The sequence below is a fragment of the Parasteatoda tepidariorum genome, chromosome 6 (assembly GCF_043381705.1).
Source record: "Parasteatoda tepidariorum isolate YZ-2023 chromosome 6, CAS_Ptep_4.0, whole genome shotgun sequence".
Taxonomy (NCBI): domain Eukaryota; kingdom Metazoa; phylum Arthropoda; class Arachnida; order Araneae; family Theridiidae; genus Parasteatoda; species Parasteatoda tepidariorum.
The window spans coordinates 20,745,965-20,760,779 of record NC_092209.1 but is presented as its reverse complement, the minus strand read 5'-3'; the positions used below and the strand labels follow the sequence as shown (position 1 = coordinate 20,760,779).

The window sequence follows — 14,815 nt, the reverse complement described above, 5'->3', positions numbered from 1 at the left end:
GTGAATTTATTTTCTGCCTGAAAAAATTCATTATAAAAATTAAATTAATATGCTTCTTAAAGAAAAAGATTGAATCATTTTTTATGCCTATATTTATAAGATATGTTATGCTAAAAAGTTTTAGCAGGGATAAACCTAGTTATTTTCCATCATTTCTTATCTCTAAGATAATGATTTCTTCTTTGATAAAATGCAGATAAGATAAGAGCATAGAGAATTCTTTAGAAAAAAATAAATAATATTTGTAAAGCAAGTTTTAGCTCTTTTTTTCCTTGCTTTATTTGCTTGGTAATAATATCAACTAAATTAACATTTAAAAATGCATTTGATTTTAAACAAAAATCAGCTTAAATATCAAAAGGATTAATTAACAAAGAGGTTTTATTGCTAAAATTAGACGTTCATGTAATGTTAATAGTTTGTTTTTTTAAGAATTTTAAATACCGCTATCAACATAATTCAGAAATCGTAAGATTTGTATACTTGCAAAATTTTATTGATAATTAATTTAGCTTTTGCTCATTAACCTTCCTTTTCCTTCACGATCATTTTATGTAATTTAGATGTTATTTTCTGAAGTAAGAATACTATATCAAATAAAAGAAACTAAAAACGAACGTAAAGTGTAATGCATCTTTGTATCATACTTGTACTTTTTTATTAGTTTTAAATGTAAATTTTGAAAATAGAATTATTTCCTAAAATGTGGAAATAATGATAATGTTTATAAGTACATTCCTTTCCTCATTTAAAAATATGTAATTTTAGACAGAATCATAAAATGCCTAGAAATTTGCAAACTTCTTGCATTATTGCATGCATTGAAATTCTAATAAAGAATTTTCAAAAATATAAATCTCATCTTCACAAGTATTTACAAAAATGTAGTTAAAAATGTTTAAATAGTAACTTATATTACAAAAGAAAAAACTTTATTATTAGAAAGCTTTGCATTTTTAAATACATTTTTATTTGTTCTAAAAACACTCAATTCGCTCAATACTGTGTATTTAATTTGAAAATTGCGGAGATAAACTTTCAACGATTTTTTTAGTGCTTGGCTTTAGAGCTGGAAAATAATATCTGTCAGAGAAAGAAAAATTGATATAGTTTGATTTTTGAAGTCAATGTTTATTAATATTTCTGTACTAAAATTGCCTTTAAAATTTTGAAAAAAAGGATAGGTCAACGTTTTTCTCTATTAATCTCGTCACAAAATTTATACTTATTATTTAATAACTTTATATGAATTACTTTGATCACTTAGAATTTATTCATAGACCATAATGCACGAAACTACAAACTGTAATAACGACTTGTGCAATGCGCAAATGACAATGATTTAAAAAAAATCATTATGATCTTCGCAATCTGTGAACAATAACGCTTCAAAATTTTAAAAAAAAGAAAATATAGTACTATTTAAAAAAAAATGTTTGAAAACTAGATTTCTTTTATATATTTATATTATTATTTTATTTACTCAATAATTTTATTTTTTAAAATGCAAAACACTCTGGGAACAAAAAAAAATTGTGCTTGATTTAATATTTTTAGTATCAATTCTCCTTTTTTTCTCTTTCTAGATTTAACTTTTTCTTTTTATAAATACAAGGAAGAAAATACAAGTTTTTTTTTCCTGTTCACTGAATAGTTTTGTTTAGTCTAAAAGAAATTCTGCCAAAAACATAAATAATTACTATTAAATAAAATTATTACAAATAAATATTAAACATTTTTGACAGATTTTCCATTTCAAATAGAGACTATATTTTTCACCTTTTCCCCATCTCCCTTACCTCTTCCCACTCTGCATTGAAGTAAATCAGATGCATATTTGTAAAAAGGTGTACGACTTTTTTTCCATTCTTCAAAGGTGAGGGCGAGGCGTCTATTATGAAGAAATACCAAGGCCGTCCCATTTTACTGGGGACGCAGCTTATTTTGTTAGTTATTATATTATTTTATTTGATTTTTTTCCCTATTCAATCTTTATCCCACAATCATTCCATTGTAGTGCTCACCTTTGTGGATGTTTTTCCGCCAAAATATTTTCGACGTGATCCAGTTTTTGTTCTGAAATAGCGTGACATTCAACAGAAAGTAAGAGCGACAAAAAATTTCCGTTCCTAAAATACAAATATTCTAATCGATTTTAGACCTTTTCACGCTATTTAGTAGAAACAATTTAAACAATTGAAACCATAACTAAATATTGCAATAAGAAAAGGAAGGAAGTAAGTTTCAATTGTTCCATGATTTCCGTTTTGTTAGTTCATATTGTTTTTTCAGTTCAGATAAGAAATAATTTTTTTCTTGTAGATTGGTAATTGAAGTTCCTGTTAAAAGGTGACGAAATAACGTAAAATTCTGTTATAACCCAGATTCCAGATTAAACTTTTTTAAACTATTAGGATTGTTGCACTTAAAAAATAAATAAATAAGGGTTAACATTTAACAAAGATATTTTCAGTGAATTTTTTCCAAGGTAACTTATTTAAGCTACTAAAATAAATTTTTTTTGTTTGACTGCTTCTAACTTTATCAAGAATTGTAAACTACTTTTCTTTCACAGGAGCTATTTGATTGATTAAATAGGCCTGGATAACCTGGCTGGCAGGCCAATGGACTTACGTTCATGAAAGCGGTAGTTCAAATCCAGCCAGCCGAAGACTCAACGTGTAGTAAATGGTGACTGGTGCACGTTGAATCTACAGGGTCATAAAGTCCCCCACTTTCCCATAACAAGTTATACCTCCAAGTGCACTGAATTGGAAATTGATCGGTGTCTGATTTAGACCAAAATTATGATCTGGGGATGAATGAATGAATGTGTGAATGGGTTCCCCCTATAAGCAGCCTTGACGTATGGGTGTGGTAGAAGTCGAATTCTTGACCAAAGATGAAGCCACTGAAAAACAAGAATTATTGCATCCCCAATACTTTAATGGCGTACAACAACAACAACAACAGCATTTGATTAAATATTTATAAACATTGGGTGGGGGTATTTTTGAAATTTAGGACAACTTTGTTTCAAGTTTGTTATGATTTATTTATTTTCTGAAATTTTTTATCCGTTTACAGGGGGGCTAAAACATAATTTTCGTTCACATTTCAGACCTTCTAACTTCAGAATTAAAATTAAGTAAATCTGAGCTTTCTGATTATATATGATCTCTTTTTCGCCAAATATAATTTTCTTTGAAATTCCTATAGAATTTCTGTTTGTAAAGCATCAAATTTCATATTTAATTATCAGCAAAATTAAGTTGCGAAAAAGACATTATTATAGGAAATTTAATGCTATAGTAGACAGTTTAAAAATAATTATAAGTTCACACTGCAAAGCTAACATTAATTGAACAAAAATTCATATTTATAAAAGCTATGCTGAGAAGTGCTGGCAAATATTTTGTATTTAAGATTTAGATATTATGGAAATACATGAAAAAAAATTGTAGTACATTTTCCGTAATGTATGGTAATGACAATTCGAATAATAATAATAATAAAAACCTAATTCTAAGAGATCTAAAATTATACTAAATACATTAAAATATATTAAAAAATATTCTAAAAAATAAACTCTAATGTTAACACTCCAATATTATTAAAACCAATTTATCTAGTAAACCATTTATTTGGTAACCATTCATTAAACCATTTATTTGGTAATTTCGCCGTTGATATAGTAATGGTTTATCAGATATCCTAGCTTTCAAAATTATAGTTCTTTTTATCACCCATTTTAAATTAATTTTTGCGTAATAAATGTTTATTTTGCCACGATCTAAGGTCTCATGGCAAAATTACCAAATTTTACCTCATTTATCAAATTTTAACACATATTATAAAAAGTTATTTTATTGTTAATTTTACCGAAATGAGTACCAAAGTACTTCGGTAAAAATTACCTAATTTTTTGTCGTTCCCATAGAGGCAGAAACACGGTAAATTTTACCCATTCTTTTAACCATACTCAACCAAATTTTAGCCATACTTTTTCTCTTGGTGTATTACAAGCATTATTTTTGAAATTAGGTTGATATTTTAACATTGAAAAAGACACTTTAGAAATTAATTTTACAAATTTGAAGCTGCGAACTACAATAGTTTTTATTTGAAATGAAGTCATAAAATTTGTATTCAAGTTTTTCCCGAAAAGGCAGTCAAATTTAAATTTTTCATTTAATTACGTTTAAAATTGTAACAGTTGTAAGTGATATTTAAAACATTTATGTCAGTAATTAAATCTCAAAAATTTAATGGAGGTCCAATTATGTGCTTAAGGGGAAAGTCAAGATTTAAAATTGTCAATCTTTATCCATTTGAAAATTATCCCTTACCCATTTCTTAAAGTTCGATTTTTATCGATTGTTGAAATTAGAGAAATTCCATTTATCTTAGCGCAGATATAACAGAAAAAGTTTCCATCTAAGTTGTAAGATTTAAATTCACCGTATACTTATCATTTTAAGAATCAGTGATTTATCACTTAGCAGATTTATCACTTTATCAAGTTTTGATTATCTGAAATTGAGAATGTCTTCTTTTGTAGATAACATAATCCCTCCATTTACTTTCAAGGAGTATGATGAAATATTTAATTATTCATAAACGAAAATTCCATTAAGGGAATCGCTACCAATCTATAAGATAATTTCGTCAAATTGTTGAACACAGCTTTTACACTAAATCAACAACTAAATATCTTTTCAGTTAATACTCCAATATATGTTAGTTACAACATGTTTACCTTTATATATAACGCTGCCTCGACAATATTTTGCTTGCTTGCTTTACTTAAACAACTGGGTGCCTAGGCCACGCAGCGGCCCCTATCCCATCCATCTTAAAAATATTATTACAGTGAATATAACATTTTGATTTATGTAACAGTGTGGTAACATAAAAATAACCCTGATTAGAAATTTGTACAACTTGATCGATGATTTACATAAATTGCCTTTAAAAAAGAAGTGAATACAGCCATGATTAGGTCGATATACATGAGATACAAGCTTTATCTGTGATATTACATAAATTGCAGTTCGACAATATTTTGTTGTCCCTTTTCCATCAAAATAAAAATTCATTTAAAATATGCATTAAAAAACTGAGAATTTGAACTGTAGGACAATCAAACGACATTCAGTAAAAATGTTTCTTAAGTTCGTAAAAATCGTGAATTATATTTTATTATTCTTCAAAATTTTAATTCTTTTATCGTGGCTTAATTTTCTGAAAGAAATATTTATATATAAAATAAGGAATAATGATGTCATAGGAGAATTAGGAATTGAATCAATCGAAAAATCAACAGTTAAGCAATAAACTTCTAGCAAATTGAGGAAATTTAGAAAGTGCTTCCTTTGCTCTCATACCGCATTCGCTATACTTATAAATACAAGCAGCTTCCGAATTGTGTAAACATCAACGACTTATGATTTGCAGATATCCGGATTAAACAGCGTCCTGCAGTTGCTTTGTTTTCTAAAGAAGATATTTTCAAATCATCCTTTTTCATCTATTAAATTCCTTAATTATTATAAAAAATACTATAGAATTCTAATACTTATTTTTTAAACAAAACGTATTCTTACCACAGCCCATTGTGGGCCAGGGGGTCATGGAGGTTAAAGCTCCACCAGCATGATTGTAGAAATTTGGGCAGCACTGTGAATAGGCTGTCTATACTTTTCATTTCAGACTAACTGGTACCAATTGATCTAAATTTGGATGGGCGTCACTGGAGATCGAACCTCAGTCCTTTACGATGACAGTTCGATAACAGACATATATATATATTTCTAACAATTAAAAAAATTTTGTATTTGTATTAATCTTTAAAAAAAACTGCTCATATTTTGGTAAAATTAAAAATTAGTTGTTAATTAAAATTCAAAGATTCATTTTAATTTGCTTATAATGATATAAGAAGCAGTTTTATATACAATTTAGAGTCACGTTTCATCATTCATAACATGCATTTATTTGACAAGTGAGTGAATCGTTTATTTCGAATGAATTAAAAAGTAGTGGCCAAAGTAATTTACTATCAGTTTATTTCAGAAAAAGATAATGCATTGATAACTAACGCATCTATTATTTATAACATAATTTGTGTAGGCATCATGTTAGATTTGCTAAATAATCAATTAAATAAATCCTATCCTTTTTTAATCAAAAACTTACTACCAGTTTCTTAATTGATGTCTCTTTTTAGTTTGGTTTTTCAATGAATTGTTTTTTATTGGGTTAAAATTATTATATCCAAACCAATAATATTTAAGTTTTTTCCCTATAAAATTTTAATGAACATATAGAATTTAATGAATTATAATGCATATACATAAAATTTCATAGAATTTAATCCTAACGAAATTTTATAAGAGTAACTTCTTGCTAAATATTCTTACTATTAATTTATTAATACATATCTAGAATTACAATTAATTTATTAATTCTTACTATTAATTTATTAATACATATCTAGTACTACTATTAATTTATTAATTCTTACTATTAATTTATTAATACTTATTTTTAATTAACTAAAAAACAGTACAAAAAAAACTGCTTAATGTTTTTGTGAATCTTTAAAATAAAATAAGTTACTCTTAACATGAATATGAAAATTTTTAATAAACATATGCGAAATAATTGTTAAAAATGTGACTTGTTTATAAATATTCTTTCTAATTATAAATTTAAATATTTAAAGTACTGTGCGAATAACTGCTTAGTGTTTTTCTGAATCTTCAAAATAAAATAAATTGTTTTTAGTTAGAACATGAATAATCTTAATAAATAGAAACCAACTAATGATTAAAAATGTAACTTGTTTATGAATATTCTTTCTAATTACCAATTTAATTATTTCAAGAATAATATGAAATATTGCCCATTATTGTGATAATCTACAAAATATTTTCTTTTTATTTCTCTTAATATGAATATAAATAATCTTAATAAACCGAAACAAACTAATTTATAAAAATATAACTTATTTATAAATATTCTTTCTAATTACCAATCTAAATTTAAATGATTGTACAAAAAGCTGATAAAAAATTTTACTTATTATCAATGTAAATTATTTAATTTCTAATTAAATTACTTAAGTACTGTATAAAAAACAGATTCATGTTTTTTTCTATATCTTCAAAAATAAAATGATCTGAATAGGCTCATTATTCTGCAAATATTATAAGAAATGAAAGATAAACAGATAATGATTAAGGTCGAAGAAATTTCGTTATTATTTGTTTACAATTCGAGTTATTAGTTTTTACTTGTCATTAGTTTTTATTCATTTTTATTAGTTTTAAATTGGTATTTGTTTATTTAATTAGTTTATTTGTTATTAGTTTTTATTTCCTATTAGTTTTTATTCGTTATTAGTTTTTATCTGTTATTCATAACAAATAACAGTCTCTAATTCAAAATATTAGAGAGATTTATGTTTAGACAATTGTAGTTCATCCTGCTTAGAGTAATAAAGAGGATAAGGTTATTATCTTATTTTATCTTATCTTTTATAATCCTTTTCACATAGAATTAACTAATACTTGAGAAAAACAGATTAGTATGGAAATACAATATAAGCTAATTAAAATTAGTTATTAATATATTGTTATAAATAATTAATGGAAAAACTGGTGTATTTATAAAGTGGTCAAATTTTTTTAGAAAATAAGAGAATAAACTAAACGAAATTAAGATTATATGACCAATATATTTAAAAGGCATTAATATTTGGTAAACTTTTTAAAACAAGATATGAGACAATGTAGATTATCTCTATTTCTTTTCCATAAGTTAGCTTAATTATTTGGTAATCCATTTAATAATTTTATTTAAACTAAAGCAATGAAGAACATTCTTTACAATTTCTTTCATAAACGTAAAAAAATTCTGGTTAAATTACCGTACTATAAGGTGAAAAAGATTTTGGTGAAATATATACTTCATATGGTAGGCATTTACCGGAAATTCTGGCTTCCAAAATTATAGTTTTTATTACCACACATTTAAAAAATACAAAATTGAAAAGTAAATTTAACCGAATAAAAGGTTCTTATGCCATGCTCTAAGATATCATGAGAAAATTACCAAATTTTACCACATTTACCAAGCTTTATCACAAATTACAAACCATATTTCACTGTTAATTTTACCAAAATCATTATTGTGCATCGGTAAATATTGTCAAGTTTTTCTGTGTTCTCATGGAGTCAGAAACATGGTCAATGTTACCATATTCTGGTAGCTTTGACCCTACTTTGTTTCTCTGTTTGCAATCAAATCATTGCAATCTTTAGAAGATGATTGGCACTGTGTCATCTCCAATTGCAGGACTTAATAGAGAGACAAGCAAAAACCTGAACAATGATTTTTTTAAAATTATTTGTACCCACTATACATGCAAAAAAAAATCGTTTTTCTTCTTCTCTTTTTTTATGTCAACAAAAGTATATATATATATATATAATACTTTTGTTGACATAAAAAAAGAGAAGAAGAAAAACGATTTTTTTTTGCATGTATAGTGGGTACAAATAATTTTAAAAAAATCATTGTTCAGGTTTTTGCTTGTCTCTCTATTNTTAAAAGAAGGTCAAGTATTAGTATAAGAAATATGAAAGTTTAATTTTTACACACTACCAATTTATTAACTGAAATGCATTTTATAAATATTTCAAATTCCGCAACTTCAGTACGGTTAATAAAAAATTGCTGTCATTTTTCTAAGTATTCACTAGCTTAAAATTATGCTGGAGAATGTTATTAATAAAAAGAATTATTATCCAACTAGAAAGTTGATGGCTTTCCGGCTAATTTTTAGTCATAAAAATATATATGAAAAACCCTAATATCTCATTAAAAACTTTTAATCTTGAGAAAGCTGATCAGCACTCTAATAGCTGAAGCAAAGTATCTGAAATATAATTGCCGTGCTTGTAATTTTCAAGATTGTTTGCTTCACTGTAAAGAAAATTTTTAATCTGTTTTGTCTTTTCTCATACAATTTTAAGGTACCCGGATTCTGATGACAAATATTTTCTCGATAAATTTCCACTGCGTAAGCAATGATAAATCCAATATGAAATAGGTATATCCTGTTTGAGGGTCCACATTTCCCACCAACTATGCAAGATCCCCATAAGGGGCGATTCAAATAGAGATAAAGTTTAGTTGGGGAGGGGGTCAGATGCAAAAGGGGCCTGAGGTCAAATAGCTAGCCTCCTCATCCAATGACCTCAGGTATAAAGTTGACGTCACGAATTATCTGTGAGTCAGATATTCTATTGCACACAGAAGAATTTAGCATTCTGTATAAAAAGTAGCCCTCACGAAGTTATTTAGAAGTCTTTTTGTGGATACCACTACATTTCAATATGAAGCACATCGTTTCTGTGAGTATATTTAGCACTTTAATATCGTAATATAAAAATAGTCGGTAGTTTAATTTTTTTTAAGTTTATAATTTAAGTGCTTGGTGATTTTGAAAATTTCTCTGGATTCATTTAAAATTTTTGTACTCGATCAAACTTATTGACTTTTTTTAATTTATTTCCTTTTTATAACTAATGAATGAAAACTTATCTTTCACTCGTTCTTTCTTTTATACAATATTCCTAAATCTGCAGTTAATTTCAGGCTCATAAGTAATTTTTAAAAAATGTGCTAATGTGTATAATATATCAATTTCTTATGTGTAGACTAAAATATGGATTACTGTGAAATATGTGTAAAAACATGCTTTACAGGTCTAAACATATTTATTTGGAAATATTGTTTCTTGTGTTTTTATCCATTTTTTTACGGCTACGTTTGTAGATTTTTCAAATTAATTGCTTAAATGTAAATAATCAGAAAAATATTTTTTCCTATTTAACTTATTTATATTTCTTTCTGTTCGTTTGTGGATAATATTTATACACAGATCAAGATATAAGATTAGATCAAGAAAGATATGTTAATGTAAATAATTTTAAAGAATTGAAATATGTATACAAACTTAAGAATAACTGTAAAATATGTTGAAAATGCGTTTTAAGAGACTTTTTTCTAGAAATTTTTTGTTTCCAAGTTTCTTTTTTTTTAATTTCTTTTTTATTTATTTACTTTTTTAGTTGGTTACTTTTAAATATCCTCAAAATAGTGGTGGATCCGTGAAATATCCTCAGTGGTAGACGGATCATGGGATAGACGAATCATGGGTTGCCGTCTAACTAACCGGGATAGTTTTTCGTGGTTTTCCTCTCCATGTAACGCAAAGGCAAGTTAGTTCATCAAAAAGTCCGCCAGAAAGTCAAATTTTCCCAATACTTGATCCAGGAGTTCCCTTGTTTTCTGGGTTGGGTTCAAAATTACAAGCCCACGAAGTTGAACATCAGTAGTCATGAGCCCAAAATTGGGTAGGCTGTTTAACAACGGTTATAAAATAAAATGACTACTAGAATACGGCAAATTAATTGGCTGTATAGGGACAGCCATTTTTTACAGAAGAACTTTAGTAGTCATTGTAGTAAAACAAACAGTAAAATATGGTTTTATAATAAGTGATGAAACTTGGTAAACTTGGTAGAATTTGGTTATATTAAAATGTTTGTACATAAAATAAAAAATGTTGTAAATTATATTAAAAAAAAACAAATTGTTTGCTTAAATTTGTTCTCAGTTTAATAATTTTTGCTAAATGTGTGGTGATAAGATCTATAATTTTGAAAACCTGAATTTCCTGCTCATCGTTACAATATGTATGGGAAAATTACCGAATGATGACTTAAATACCGTATATTTCGCTTTTATAAACCAGAATTATGTTGTTTTTTTTACCAGAAAAGTTATTACCATACCTTACGGTAATTTTATCTTCGTTTTTTTTTCTGTGCATGAAGAATGTTTATCATTGCGTGTTTCAGATAACTTATAGAAAAGGAATAGAAATAGTATACATTGTCTAGTAGACTAAAATAGTTAATTCTCAAAAATTTCACCAAAAATTAATGTATTTTTAGTATATAGGTCTGTGGAACGGAATTTTGTTTAGTTTGTACTACATTGTAAATACAACAGTTTTTTACATTATTTATAACAAATATTATTAACTCATTTTAATGAACTTATTTACTTAAAAAATAATCTTTTTCAGTCATGGAATTGTGTAAATAAAGGATTATAAAGAAATAAGATAAATGCACTTATCATAATTACTTTAAACGTAATGGCCTACAATTGTTTTAAAGTAAATCCCTCGAATAATTGGAATTAGAAACTTGTTATACGTTATGAATCAACTAATAAATAGAGTTGTAAACAAATAAAAACGATATTTCGTAGATCTTAATCATTAGCTTTTTATCTTTTATTTCTTATAACATTTTCCGGGTAATGACCCTTTTAACACTAGAAAGACTGAAACTTAGTTTATACCTATATTGCCCGAAAGCAGTCGAAATTACTGGATTGTGAAAGAATAACTTAAGTGTAAAGAAATTTCTTTAAAATTAATTTTTATTATTATTTACAGTAATATAAAAAGTTATAAGTATATATTAACAATAAAAAGTTATGAGTTGTACAAAAAGTCACGAAATTCTAAGAAATTGTGCCATTATATACATAATTGTTTTTCTAATTGAAATTAGAAAGCAGTCAAAATTACTTTCTTGAGCCATCTTATTTTAATTTGATGATTTACAAAAACCCTAAAGCTGATTTTTAATACAGTACTTTAACTAATTTAATAGGGAATTAGAAAATTGACATGATAATAAGCTACATTATTAATAATTAATTCGTTTCTCTCTCTTAAGATTATTCATATTAAGAGCAATATTTTGAAGATTCACAAAATTTTTTAAATCTCCTTGCGATCCAGATGTTCAAGAGCACAGATTGGTTGGAGATTTCTCAATGGTTCTTTCTTTAAAAGGATAAAGTAAATTAACCGGACGGGAAGGGAATTTAACACGTTCACGCCGGGAAAAGGAAAAAAAATGGTACGGGAAAAGAGAAAATACTGGTAGAAGAACTATTTCAATATTAGATAATATTCGAGAGGAGTTAATCTATTCTCAACAATAACAACTCACTGTAAGGAAATTTATCACGGCGAAGAAGCAATTCAATATAAAAATTGCATCCGTTAAAAACAATTGGCAGTTATGAATTTTATTATTCCCGGAAAAAAACTAAAAAATGAAATTTATTGTTACCAGTTTTTACTCCGATGCGCTGCCAAGATGAGACAATCTAGCGTGACCCACCGGTGGGTCACCCCAGCGTGAACGTGTTGAAAAAGTTCACAATTTTTTTAGCATTCCACACGTTCAAGTACACATGATCAGCAACTACTAAACATTCAGATTTTCCTACCGAGCTTATACAGAATATTCCTTCCTAAGTGTGTGCAACACCTCTTGTAACTTAAAACCTCCACACTGTTTTTGGTACGTAGTCCGATCAGATCATTATAATGATTAACAGATTTGCGAAAGAAACATACCTGCCAACTCTTCCGGATTTTCCTGAAGATTTTATTTTCATATTTAAAGTGGTAGTAATTATATACTATTTTTTCTTTTATAAACAATTTTTAAATCATTTTGATCACCACTATTCTTACAAAAATTAAGCACATATATTAATATGCGTTACTGTCATGGTTGTCATCTTAAGTTTTCTCAAATACAACGTATTTGTTTGCTTAAAATAATACCACTTTAATACCACTGGGAAAAATGATAATGGAAGGGATTAAAAGTTGGCAGGTATGAAGAAGCCCTTATTACGAAATCTAGTAAAAACAAGATAGTGGTAACAAATATATGTCTAAAAATTTGTTTAATTTCTGAATATGATTGGTTTGTCTCATTTACTAGTCAACCACTAGAGATTCCATTTTTAAATATGTATGATAAATTTCTCTCCATTACTTTTAACCCTTTCGCGCCGACTGTCACAAATACGTGCCAGCATAAAACTATATCAATCAAAGTAAAAAGATAAAACTGGTAATCAAAGTAATTCTTTTTATTTGTGGGCAGAGTTATAATTGTCTGATTTATTTAATTCACTATTACTTTGTTCAAAATAAAACTATTTAGTTATACTTTGAATTAACACTGATTATATGTATGATTAAACTAACAATAATTAAAGTAAAAGCAAAGTAAGTTTGTCAAATTAGCAACGACTACATTTAAGTTACCGTTTTTTATTTAAATACACAACTTGATTCTGATTTTGCACGAATGCTTTTCTGATTCACCTTTTCCCATGAGGTTAAAAAAGAATTTGGATTCATGCGCACAACTAATTCACTTTTTAAATAGTCTGCGCAGTCTATTTATAAGAAACCGTGTGGAAGCTTGCTGATGTAGGAGGTAATGGCGTGCGGGGTGCTAAGTCAAAATGCAAAATTCGTTTTTTGTCTTGCTATGATAATTTAGATACACTCATCAGCGAGTATTATATTTAAGTAATTTCTTTTTAGATCTTATTGGCCATACTGGTTGCCCTTATTGCTGCTGTCAATGGAGCTCCAGCAACCATTGCATCAGTATTGACCGGAAAACATGGCATACGAGGATTTGGAGGATATGGCCACGGCAGTCAAGGTTATGGTGGATATAACCAAGGAAGTTACGGTCAAGGAAGTTATGATCGCGGCTCTTATGATCGTGGCACTTACAACCATGGTTCATATGCCCAAGGCGGACATGGACATCGTGAATATGGACACGGTCATAGTGGATATGGACATGGAGGTGGAATGAGCGGTGGAATTCATGGCGGTATTCATGGAGGAGTTGGCGGAGGCCTAGGTCTTGGAGGTGGTATTGGGCATAGACCTTATGGTTACGGACACAGATATCATTAATAGATTTAAATAAGCTACGTAGACCTTCTGCATAGTGAAAAAATATTAAATTGTCTTCACTAAGGAGTTGCGTGTTGTCATTAATTTATTAAATACAAATTTGTGTTTTCAAAATCAATAAATGTATATTTTTGTAACAGTTTGTCTTTCTTTAGGTTAATTGGTGAGTAATTATATTTAAATTTTGACATTTGAAAAAATATTTTGATTAACTATTTTTGATAAATACTTTAATACTTTAAAATAATTAAGCTTAGCTAGAATTTTTAATTTTTTTCTTATAAAAGAAAATTATTATTGAAATATTGCTTTTAATAAGAAGACAATAGATGCTTTCATTAAAAAGAAACTAACCTAAAACGTAAAAATCCAGATAATGAAATAAAATATTTAAAGCTTAAAATTTTTTTTATAAAATGACGTTAAAGTAATAAAAATGATTCAATTATGATAATTTTTCTATATTTCACTTCATTTTCTGTATATGTAATTTATTTCTTGTAAATGTAGCGTGACAGCTCATGGAGGGCCATGGCCTACTGTGCTCTTCCCTATTTTCTTGACTTTGGGCTCTGGAGTGCGGGAGCAGATGTTCTGGTTGAGTGATCAGCCGAACGTCAAAACCCCATATATAGTGATTTAATATGTATTGAGTTGTTTAGTTTCTAGCATCGAAATAAAGACTGGTACTCTATTTAAATACTTGATATTCATACTAATGAGATTCTAAAACTATATTACCGTATCTTTAATGCAGTTTTGAGAATAGTTAATTTTAATATTAAATTGAATTACATTAATAAACATCTTAAGATATGATGGTTATTTAAAGGGGGAAATATATCTAAAGGGTTTAAATAGGTTTTGAATTTCAGAAGCATGCAGAAGAAATTTGGAAGAAAGAAACGTAAAGTATAA

At 27.3% G+C, this 14,815-nt stretch overlaps 1 protein-coding gene across 1 annotated transcript; it reads left to right on the top strand.

Moving 5' to 3' along the window:
- Positions 1 to 9,263: 9,263 nt before the first annotated feature.
- On the top strand, positions 9,264 to 14,034 carry LOC107443238 (uncharacterized). The gene is made up of 2 exons (XM_016057038.2): positions 9,264 to 9,422; positions 13,511 to 14,034. The coding sequence occupies exons 1-2, from the start codon at positions 9,405 to 9,407 to the stop codon at positions 13,895 to 13,897; spliced, it is 405 nt and encodes a 134-aa protein (XP_015912524.1). The 5' UTR covers positions 9,264 to 9,404; the 3' UTR covers positions 13,898 to 14,034.
- The last annotated feature ends 781 nt before the right edge of the window (positions 14,035 to 14,815 follow it).